The sequence below is a fragment of the Melitaea cinxia genome, chromosome Z, assembly GCF_905220565.1.
Source record: "Melitaea cinxia chromosome Z, ilMelCinx1.1, whole genome shotgun sequence".
Classification (NCBI taxonomy): domain Eukaryota; kingdom Metazoa; phylum Arthropoda; class Insecta; order Lepidoptera; family Nymphalidae; genus Melitaea; species Melitaea cinxia.
In genome coordinates, this window is record NC_059424.1 from 612,438 (window position 1) to 624,487 (window position 12,050).

At 39.3% G+C, this 12,050-nt stretch overlaps 1 protein-coding gene across 1 annotated transcript in view; it reads right to left on the reverse strand.

Moving 5' to 3' along the window:
- Positions 1-464: 464 nt before the first annotated feature.
- Positions 465-12,050, reverse strand: part of LOC123668393 (alpha-mannosidase 2) — a 172,634-nt gene continuing 161,048 nt past the window's right edge. The window contains exons 4-7 of the mRNA XM_045602125.1: positions 5,296-5,388; positions 4,099-4,293; positions 3,259-3,370; positions 465-3,181 (exon numbers count right to left, since the gene is read on the reverse strand). Coding sequence (XP_045458081.1) covers positions 465-3,181; positions 3,259-3,370; positions 4,099-4,293; positions 5,296-5,388 — 3,117 coding nt within the window. The remainder of the gene's footprint in view (positions 3,182-3,258; positions 3,371-4,098; positions 4,294-5,295; positions 5,389-12,050) is intronic.

Consider the following 12,050-nt stretch of genomic DNA (forward strand, 5'->3'; position numbering starts at 1 on the left):
AACATATACACATATAAAAGAGATCTATTAAAATTACAACTATCAAATAGTATCAGTAAAAATGAGATTACGCTGAGAATGCTCGACCAATAATAAAAATAGTCGCAGTACAGTGCGGGCGAGTCGGCGACGTTCAGGGACTACTTGTACTTAACAAAACGATAGTCGAACATTGTAAATAGAGTCGAGGATATTACGAAATCGTGATTATATTATTATAATTTGGTCCTGAGGTAGATTAATCTAAATTTTCATTACCTTCACGTCGAAGTACAGACGAGTTACAATTTTGGTAATTGTTTCGATAGCTAAGAAGCGCATAAGGTGAAAGGAGTTTACACGGCTATTAGACACTTACTTAACATTTAAACAATTCTAACAGTCATTTACTCTCATAACGTCGAGAGCCGGTCCGGACTTAGAACCGGCGGCATGCGTCGAGCGATATTTAATACTAACAGTCTTTAAAATTTAATTTTGTAGGTCTTTATTTCGAGGGGTGCTACTTCGATATCGTGGAGTCCGGTGAGGGTACGGTGGGTTTTGAGGCCCGTGAGGCTGACTGCGGTGATGTTGGAGATTCGTAGGCCGTTGAACAGTGTCTTAGCGGTGAAACGAGCGGAAGTGCGTCGGGAGCCATCGCCTAGAGAACAGCTGGTACCTGGCCTCTGCAACACCATTAAGCAGGAGGTACTCGGAAACTGTTCCAGGGCCTCATCGGTAATGGTCCGCAACGTCACCAGGTGTATATCCGGGGGGAAGTTCTGAACGAACGTCTGGTGAGCCTTTACATCCACCTCACCTACCTCACTCGAATCCACCAGGTACACGTTTGCCGGGTAGTTCATCGTCTTGCTCAAATGGTCGGCTGTCTGTGTAGGTAGCTCGTATATCGTGGCCTTCTGGTCCGGACTGAAATTCCTTCTATTCAAAACTCCGGATACGTGCTCGCTCGTATCCCTCTTCTGCCGGTCGGAGGACATGGGTTCGATGAGGATCCAGTTGTGGAACACGGTGGGTTTGTTGTCCACGACCCCTTCTCCGATACCGCGATGGTCATCATACAGTGTCCGACGGTCAAGCATGACCTCTAAACGACCCGGTTCGTAAGACGCGGCGCCCTGCGCGTGATCGGTTATGAGAGTGAGCCTCACTTCCTCGTCTTGTAACCACGCCATGGTCGTTATCGGATAGTAATTTCCTTCAATGCCCAGCTTGTCAACTTTAATCCTCTTCTGAAACTGAAAACCATTCTGATCGGTGTAGAACTCTGGCACTTCTCCGTTTTGTATATTCGTCTGTAATCTCATAAATAGTTCGGTTTCCCTATTTTTCGGAGGACTTTCGAAGTCGACTATGTTCTCGACGTGCACGGCGTGCGACAGAGGGATGTCTTTCACATTGTAAATTTTAACGGTGTGAACGAGGAGAGGTAAGTACAGCGTGGTGATCTCAGTGGATACGGGTCCCGACAGAATTATTATGTTCTCGTCTTGCTGAGTGTTGCTACTGCCGTACTGATGTAGGACCTTCTTCTCGGGAGCGTCGTAGTCCGGCATGAACAGGTAGGCTCCAGAGTGTCGCTGGGCGCTCTGGTAGGCACCAAATTGCATCTCAACCACGTGCCGTCGTCGTGTATCTTTCCTGTTAATCTGCCTCAACAGCCCTGTGTTCCTGTCGACCAAGAGTTTCAGAACCGAATTCTCCAGCTGAATATCGCCAGGCATCATCTTCTTTACGGCGAAATTTTCGTTCTTATCGACGCCCATTATTTTATCGCTGCAATTGTTGCAAAAGATCACAGAGTGTTGCGACGTGTTCATATAATCCTCGAGGTTGAAAGTTACCGCAGTTAGAGGTGGCAGCGTTGCAACGAATAGTATATCAAAGTTTGTGTCGCTGATGACGTATTTTCCATGCTCTCGAACTTCGATAACTGGCGTGATTTGATATTGAACGTACACTTTTTTACGAGTGTCATAGACTCGAACGCTCGTGGTGTTTGATCGTACCGATATGACCTCCGTGCGCTCTTCTGCAAGTGAGTTGAATAGAACGACCTTCCTCTTATCGATGACCGAGACATGCAGTTGTTTAGGCTGCTTGCCATAGGTTTCCCATTCGTGTTGGCTCTGTAAAATGCTTTGAGAGTGCAGCGAGGTATCGGGCAACATGATCGTGGTCAGAGCGGCCTCTTGTAGACGAATACAGTGATAAATGCTCGTAAAAATCTTAGTTCCGTAATCGAACATAACGCTAGATTTGGACGTGCCGGTGATAGCGTCATGGTGCTGGAATAGAGCTAAGTTCCTACGAGCGGTGATCAATTGTTCGTAGAACTTTTCTAATCGTTTTTCAGACGAGACCAGTAGGTGCGTAGTCGATTGTTTTATGTAGTTGGATACCAGCGTGAAAATTATCTCTGCCGTTCTCAGATGATGTTCGAACTGTCGGGCTAAGATTTTTAAATAAGGCCTAGTTGTGAAGTAGCCTGACCAGTACGCGGGTTTCCCTTCACTGAAAATATCTGAGTAGACAAAGAAGTCCCCTTTTAAGGTCGGTATATTTGTATGCCTCTCTTTCATAGCGTTAAAGTAATCGAGGGGTGTTCCAAATGAAACATCAGCATTGAATATATCTTTATGGGTATTAATATAATTGAACATTTTCATATAATTAGTGTACTGTGCGTCGAATTCGATGGCGTATTCGTAACGGAAGTCGTCTCCTAGTGGGACGAGAACTACGTTGTGGGTGGTCAGCGAGCCGATGCGGTCGTACTCGTCTATGAGCGTCTTGGACTTGCTGTGGAGATTTTGATCGGTTATCTCTTCATACTTCGCTGTGTACTCCGAATACTCTCCAGGGATTTTCCTAAAATCGAATCCCAAACATACGGACGGATGCGGGCCGCAAGTACTCTTGATGGAGTAGATGTCGAAAGGTTGATTGTGGACGATGAGAGACGGTTTATTCTCGGCGAAGTTCGTGACCCAGTAGAATTCTTCGATCTGCCGCTGCGCCAGCCACTGTTTCCAAGCGTAGTGAATTCTTTGTATCACCGTGCCTTCGAGTCCGCTCTGGTCGAGAAGATAGGGCACGGTAGGGCCATGGCCGAACGGGTCGATTGACCAGCCAATTTTGGGCGTTATACCGAGGTTAGTTTTTATCCATTGATGGCCTGAAATGGGTAATTATGATGTTATTCTTACAATTTATACTCTGAGACAGTTTTTGTTCAAAGGAATTTGTTTGTACCTTCAATGAACTGGTCGACTAGAGCGTAGATGTGCGTGCAGGCTTCATCAGGCATCACCCAGCCACCGGCCGTTATTTCGAGTCGTCCTTCTTTAATCAACCTTTTGAGAGCCTGAAAAAAATAGACGTAATTATTTATTTTCATCACTTTCGTGTCGAAGCGACAGTTTGATATTCTTTTAAGAGATGTCGCTTGCGGGAGATTGTGTATAGGGGTTTTTTCAGGATGTTTGCTGAAGTAAATAGTACACAGGTACATATCGAGATGGCGCTAGATGACCTTCCGTTGGCATTAATTTCAATGTTTGGCGAAGTTTTGGCGACTTTCCAACTCGGACGAACGTATAGTTCAATAACCCGGATAAAGATCCGTCTACATATTATTACTTTTCTCGTTTAGGTTTAAAAGAATTATACAATTACAATTTCAGTACAAAAATCATGAAATGTTACTAGATTTGAATTGTCTTATTACTATTTTTAATTTCAAATAAAATCTATCACAAATTTATGTCAGATTATTGCCTAGTATTTGAACGAAGTAGTCTGGAATTTCGAACTACTATTCTATTTCAATAATTTGGGATAATTTTATTTCACAATACATATTTGTACTTTTAAGAGACATTCACTAGATGGCGTTACTTCACTTTACAGGATGCATTTCTGAACGAGAGACCACGTGGCGGGCACGTGGTTACCGAGTTAATATTTACTACGCGTTACGTAGTAAAAACTTTACCGAAGTTGTTTTTTCAGGTGCTTCAAAATTGAAAAATAGGTGAAAATGTTTCAAATATGCAATAATCGAGTTACAGAGGTTACTTGTTTCGAGTTTACCTTTTGTTTGACCGGGTGCGAGCGTTCCCACCAGGCGTTCAGGAACGACATCTCGGTCCAGATGAACGTCATGTTGGGGAACTGATGGAGCTTCTGGACGATGTTGTTGATAATATTCTTGGTTTTCCACTCGAAGTACTGCTCGAAGGTCTTCAGCCAGCCAGGGTCGTTGTGGGAGTGCGGAACCACGATCACCTGAATAAGTTAGTTTGATTTTTGTTCATTCTCACTCTTATCTGACGAGGCGGAGAAAAATACTGATCTGAAGATAGATACAATTTTTGGACAAATCTATTCGCGTCAAGGACTAAGTAACTCGTCGCTGTCACTTAGCTTAGAAACGTTCCTTGATTTATTAAATAAGAAAGCCTGTCGGCTTACTTCAACTGGTCAATTTGAACACGGCGTTTAAGTGAAGCTAAATAAAACGACAATTCATTATTATCTTAATGCTAATGGACTATAGTTTAGGATTGTACAAGATCGATTTTAAAAGTTCTTTTTGAAATACTCGCATATAGCAAATTAAATAGGTGATGACCCATAATCTGACAACAATTACAATTTCTAGTTCAAAAATTCAAGCGTAATGTCGAGCATTAACAAGAAATAATAATTTAATGAGCGTGTACTCATCACACGGTTAGGATCAAGTTGACTTGTATGTACTAAGTTACCATTTACAGGTGAAATGTTTTAGCTGAGTTTGATTTCGCTGTTCAACAGATTTGTGTCAATTTGCCCGGTGCGAGTTACGAGGGTTAGTTTAATTAGTTCAAAACAGACATTTGAAAGTTAGAGCCACAGTCGACGCGGCGAGCGGCCGACGGAGTTATCCACCACGTAATTATGTAACTTTTAATGCCGTTGTATCGTGCTGAGACACGTTGAATGAAAGATGAGGTAATCTTCCATAATCACAATCATTATTGATAAACCAAACAAGTGTGAGTGAGATGCAAGGGTTTCATTAAACAATTACCTTTTTTTTTAATTATACGCAGATTGAATCAAAAACACCAAAAAACAAACATGATTATGACTGAAGAACTACTTATTTTAAACTAGTCCAATTACACGTGCATTAGACCGTACAACAGCACATTCACACTTTTGTTGCACTATCTGTATTTTTTTAATTTGGGCGTGAAATTGTTAGTGTCCTGAAGTGTAAAATGTATTAACGTGTATATTTACCTTGAGCGGCGGTCGTCGGCTGTCGTTCTTGATCTTCTCGTAGCGTTCTTCAAACGTTCGGTCCCAAAATTCTTTAGTTCGCAACCAGCTCGGCTGAAAATTTACATTTAATAATTCCTTTACGATTTCATATTCAAGGAACGAATAAATTTCTTTCGCATAGCGCTCGCGGTACGTTCGTTGCAAACATTTATATCACGAACCTGCTTTTTAAATCCCCTTTCATCATTTTCAGTTTGTCCGTTTCAATAGGTCGCCATAGATATAATTCTGCCCTCACTAATACTGTACCTACTAATAAGAGACGTCGCGCCGGTAAACGAGAAATCTTTCTGCGCGAGTGCCGGCGTCGTTTATTTGTATTTGTTATTTGCATCCGATGTCGCGATGTTACGCATCATTAGACGTTCAATAACGTGAACGCAAGTCTTGATCGGAGGCTGATCCTGATTGTGTTTTATCTAGTCGCAGTTTATTAACATTTTGATATTTTATCTTATACTGATAAATAATTTCTATCTGTGTAAATGCGTCTGAGAGGAAATAAGGGATCATTTCTTTGAAAAGCGTAACAAACTTTAATTGGGAGAAATAGATGTTTGGGAAACAGTAGAGCGAAAGTTAATCCGGTAAACGGACCCTAGTTATTCAAAAGTTAGAAAATACTAGGAACTATTTCTATTATATGAAGACTGCTTGGAACTGATGGAAAAGTTAGGGGTGCGATCATTTCAAGTTCTCGAGCACCTTCGAAAGTCTTCGAAAAAGTGAGCTATCTGTAAATTGAACTCCCTATGCTACACGTACAAGATTTAGTTCAAAACAAGCGCTCGTTCTCTGTGCTCCCAATTTTATTTGTTCTGTCCTAATTTTATGGTCTCTGTTTCCAATTTTATTTTTTGTATAGACTAAGCAATTTTTAAAATTTAACCAACCGTTAAAGCAGGTATGGTTAAAGTGTACCTAACTACGACGTACACGTAATGCAGCACAATAATTATATGAACCAGTACAGTGATTACCAAAATCAACCGCGAGTTTTAAATATAACACGCTATAAAACCAAACAGGACACGTAGTGGATTAAACGATAGCTAAATTATATGGTTGGAATAAAATTATAACATAGTTTTCGACGTCCTATTCAAAATAATTCTCTTTTGACGTCACTCTTCAACCGTAGCATATTGCACTCGTAACAATTTCGAGGTCGACACTGCGACCGGCAGATTGACAAAGTTTCAGACCAATGTGCTCTGTCTGGCCACGATTGTCGACAATAAATTGAGTACCACTTCGTTCTGAAATTGTTATCTGTAAAATTCGAATACTCTCTAATTAATACAATAATCATGTAACTGTAGACAGATCTCTCAGATGCTCTAAACATTTGAGGAAGCCTTTGTTTAGTCAATTATCGGCATGATAATTGCGGCTGCGAACGTGTGTGCGTTCTGCCAATGAACCCTCGCTTTCGCAAAGCTTCTTAAAAAATCAAACTAATATTGCACTAACATTTTTAAATGAAATATTGTATATTTTTATTGGTAAACTTTATTGTTAGAGGGTATATTGAAACAATGCTGAGACAGGCAGAATTTTCTGTAGTTTGGGCATGGATAGGTACTTCGCTGAATATGAATAAAACAGTATTGTACATATCCTTCTTGAAAATATAGAATACATTCATAGCGGAAAATTAAAAGTCAGAATAATAACGTATCGTTCTCCTCATTCTCACATGACGGGAGAGAGGTTACGAAAGAGTTATTACACGCACTGAAACTTCGTTAAGATGGACATGACGTGTCTCGGGGTAATGCGATCACGGCATAATTGGGTTACGGCCACCCCCACTTCACACGAGGCTTCTTATTTGGTTTTCACTTATAGGGTTCGTAGCGATAGCCATTAGGGATTTCGGGAACCCGCTGATTATGGGCTGATATGTTAGTTTGGAATTATTTAAGCCAAACAATTGTAAAGTATATATGTATAAATGTAAAATAGCAATCCCAAAAAAACCTTTTACGTCAAACTACTTAAACAACGGATGGACGCTTTTTATAGTCTAAGTTAAAAAGCGTAAAATCTTAAGCGTAAATTATCCATGAGCGCCATCAAGCGTTTTAAAATTAAAACTTACAAATGACATTTAGCGCGAAATAGAATTCTCGAAATTTTAATCGTTTTCATTTCACTCTCGCAAAAACGCTATTAACGAGATTTATTTAACGTTTGTAAAAGTCAATATCGTTGGTAATCACGTTACCGGTTGGTACAAAGGAAGCGTCAATATAATAAACTAGTTCGATTTTTCGAATCAAATAAAACGTGGAACGTTGTAGCGAGCCGTCAAATGTGCACTCGTTTCGTATTGCGATTTCGGAACGAGAATATAAAAGTGAATCGGGTTTTGCAATCAAAAATTTTCACACATTCTGAGGTAAATTCTATTCAGTAGAGAGAAAGTTGAGCGGTTCGTGTTTTTATTTTTGGTACTCCGCGAGCGCGTCCGACCGCGCCAGGTGGGATAACGTCAGAGACCGTACGATTGTTTTTTGCTGATATCAATACTAAATTAAGTAATGTTATTGTAAAAGAACCGACCTGTGCGGCTGACGGACTACAAAAATTAACTTCAAAAGTTCTGATGGACTTTTGCTGCCAGTCTTACGTTCGTGAATTAAAAAAGGTAAAGGAATAAAATGATATAAAATAGGTTAGCGCTGGCGAATTGATCAAAGTCCGGCCGATGAAAGGTTCGTTACAAGCGATCAACGCGACGTCAAACGAGTACCGGGAGCTGTCGCTGCGAGCCTTCAACGAAACGCGCTAAAGGGGCAGCGGGATAAAGGGCTCGCTGTAGCTGACGTGAACACGTCACTCGTTCTAACACGAACAAACGAGCGAGGTTTTTTTTTCAGGACTAGCTTTCTGACGTCGCTTTTAGTACCCACTGTAATCCATTTCTTATGCTGTTCATTTTCTTTTAAAAACATTGTATATCTTTCTAGGATACGCAAAAACAATTCTATTATCCTAGTTTATTTTCTATGTAAACATTCAGACATGAGAACGTGACAAGTCGATCATTGTAAAAGTAAATACTAAAGCAATAACGATCGTAATTAATTGAAAGCTTTCCTTTATCGGTCACAGTCGTCAGAGCGAAGTAAAAAGTTGAGGGACAAGGGAAGTTTGTGACATCTAAATAATTAAGTGTCAGACAGCGCGACTTTGGGAAATGACATCACTTTAGCAGTTCGAACAGATAATCGCCAATCACCTTAATTACTTGCATGACATTGTTTAGTGGGACATGTTTACCACTTGACTGTTTTGTTTGTAATGTCGCCTTCCTCCAAGCAAACAGTCGTTAAGATCGTTCATCCGAATAGTTGAAAATTTTCTAGGCGCAGTTAAGCAAAAGCGAAATTCACCTAGTAATGCATAATATAATACAAATATTAATTTTAAATAAATATTATGATCGGGAAGAGTCGGCGAGACTACCTCGTGTACACTCTGGAAATATTTCTTGAACTGCCGCGATCGGGACGGAGCGAATGCGTTTTCATAAAGTTACGTGGTGACATGCGGTTTTGATTTTAGTTTGAAGTGCTTTCTATTAAAATCTTTATCCGTAGACATTTATTTATAAACTTTGCCAGCTAATATTAGCACAAATCGTTTTGTCGTCACTCGAGGACTATCTTACGTATTTTGTGAAATATAGATAATAAAAATAATGGTACAAAAAAAAAAAAAACAGTTTCGCAACAATAAACGCGGTTCAACGATACGATATGAGACGGGTCCTTGTATCGTTTGACTTTTATTTCACGTTTTCGTCGTAATATTTTTATTACATTCCAGACTGGCGTAGGAAATGATATACTTTTTTCAGATTATATTCTTGTGTTTAGGAGTCTCAATTTTTTGCATCCTCATTTGATAAGAGTCAGCAAATTTTTTGTTACTATTATAAAATCATTACTTATATAAAGTACATATATATCGTCACACCAGAGCACAAAATATATGACATTCTCATGAGTAAGCTTTCCACGAGGCTGTAATTCTTCTGCTCTCAGTGATAACGAATTTTCAAGTGTTTTAAGACTAACTTTTAGGGATCTTCCTCACCAATCACAAAGTTAGATCACATTGATCGACTTCAATGCAATCTCGATATTATATTACTCGGTTGAACTTTCAATAAACAACCTTTCGTCTGTTGTTTCCCGTTTAGTATTACTGTTCAAACTGGTCTGTGCTCTGATGTTTTTGTTTTGACCTGGTTGAACAGTTTAATGATATCTTTTGCTCTTTGCTCTTACACAATGTTCCATTTTCAAATAGTCTTTTTTTTAAAATAATAACAACTGGAAAAATAGGCAGTATTTAAAATAGTGATACCATACCTAATTGCCGGTGCAGACGATACGAGCTCAGTGCGGTCAGTTAATACTCGGGATATTGTTAGAAGTAGCCGTTAACTGCGTACTTCGTTACTCAGTTATAGGAGATGGGGAGATTATAATTGAGTAATTGACAGCGCACTGAAAACGTACCGAGTAGGTGAATAATGAAACCGATTCCCATGATTTTCTAAAACTGGATTCACTTCTTTGCTGGATGAATATAAAATCCACAAGAGTGATTATTAATACTAGATTCGAATATCTATAAACTTTTCTTGCTGGACATCAAGATAATTCATGCATGAATAAATAGCGTATTTGTAATACGTGCATTTGAAGGAGTTTGGTGTCAGCAGTAGATTACTTAAAAATCTAATACAAAAAGCCAGTGACTCACATGCGACCGTTCATATTAAGCCTGCCTTTACTGTACGGCAGAACAACGAAGGGGAGGTGCGGATATCTACATACATATGAACCTATACAGAATTTCCTTCCGAACTTTTCTAGGGCCGAGCGCTAAATGAATTTCAAGGAGAAACTTAGCACTTGGAATCACTTTTGTTGTTAGATAATAACTGTCCATATGGCATCTTGCTCATTCAAAACACGCGAGATGGCAATGTCCTCGCTAGTTATTAGACAGGTAGATAGTTCAATAATCCGGTTAATCGGAGTGACGGAGCGCGTGTACTCCGGTACAGACTGTAAGGAACGTCGAGGAGGGAGCTCACCACAAGCTAATGGCGTCTGTGGTCGGCGAATATGTGATCGCTAATTAAGTGCTGTCCGCACTGATTACCCGGACCGGTCCACTGAGCGACGCTATCATAATCACTGAACTGTCTATTACTTAATGATTGTATTGGTGGTTGATTATTACGACTATAATAATATCTTTATCGTTCGTATTTGAAACTTTACATAATTTATTTTATATGAAAAAAAAGGGCGTGCGTACAAAGTACACATGTAAGAAGTGAAACTTCGTTGGAAAAATATTTTTTTCTCGTTTGTATTTATACAAATCTAAAGCTTTAGATTTCCGTTCCAGCGCCATCGACAAAAACGTTGCCGTTTCATCGAAACGTAGCCGCTTCATCCGTAAAAAAATTATCCTCATGCGCCAAAAAAAAAATTCGCTTCAAAAAAAAAAAAATTATAAATTCAAATTGACTTTTAAAAGTTTAGCTAGTAACTTGATCGCTCAGTATATTATGGTATCGTAGATATAAAACTTTTATGATTCTTTAACATTAAATTGTGAAAAACAATAACTGCTCTTGGCTGTGTAATTACGACATTAAGAATGTAGCCACCCCCTCTTTTCCTGTGGGTGTCGTAAGAGGCGACTAAGGGATAACACAGCTCCACTACCACCTTGGAAATTAAAAAAGCCGACCGATAGCAGGATAACCATCCAACTGCTGGCTTTACAATACCTAAGACGGGCAGCAGCGTCTTCTGTGCGACAAAGCCGACAGCTCTGAGGTCACCAACCCGCCTGCCCAGCGTGTTGACTATGGGCAAAACACATGAGTTCGCGGCATTTTTGGCGCTAACTTGTGGAGGCCTATGTCCAGCAGTGGACTGTATTCGGCTGAAATGATGATGATGATGATGATGATGAAGCAACTGCATTAGGTATAGATTAGATTTCATTTATATAATATCAATCTGATCCTGCTCCTACATGGGGAAAGAGGCCTATGCTCAGTAGTGGGATATTACAGGCTGAAACGTATATAATATCAAAATATACACTACACTAGCGAGTATTATTTTAAAAATTGTAGTAAGAAAATTGAGATACAATCAAAGATAATTAGAAAACTTTTACTTTTTAGGCAGTCATTTAGCTAATCAGTTGGTTCTTTTGAAATAAGAATGAAATAGATTTAAGGTAAGTATACTATGGTTGTGAGAAACCGCAGAAACTTTTCTCATACATCCCTTCGGAAATTATACTCGAACTTCCGTTTTTCCTTATAAAACTTTTTAATTTAACAGCGTCTGTCTCGAGAATTACGTATATCTACATGATCACATATCCCTGCGTATTATAATTAATTATACATTTAAATGATAATCATGTTTGGAAATTCGTTTGTAAAAAAAAATAGTATTTTTGTAGAAAATAAGATATATTTTTTGTCATCATAATCTCGGTACAGAAATTATCTGCATTAAAGATTATTAGAAGATAATGCTCAAATCCGTCTACTGTAGGAGTAAAGGAGAGAAGTCCTTCGCTTAGTAGCGATACGGTTACTAGTGATCCAGTTGAAGCTCCAGTAGAACATTGCTCTTGTCTTTTTTATACTACAA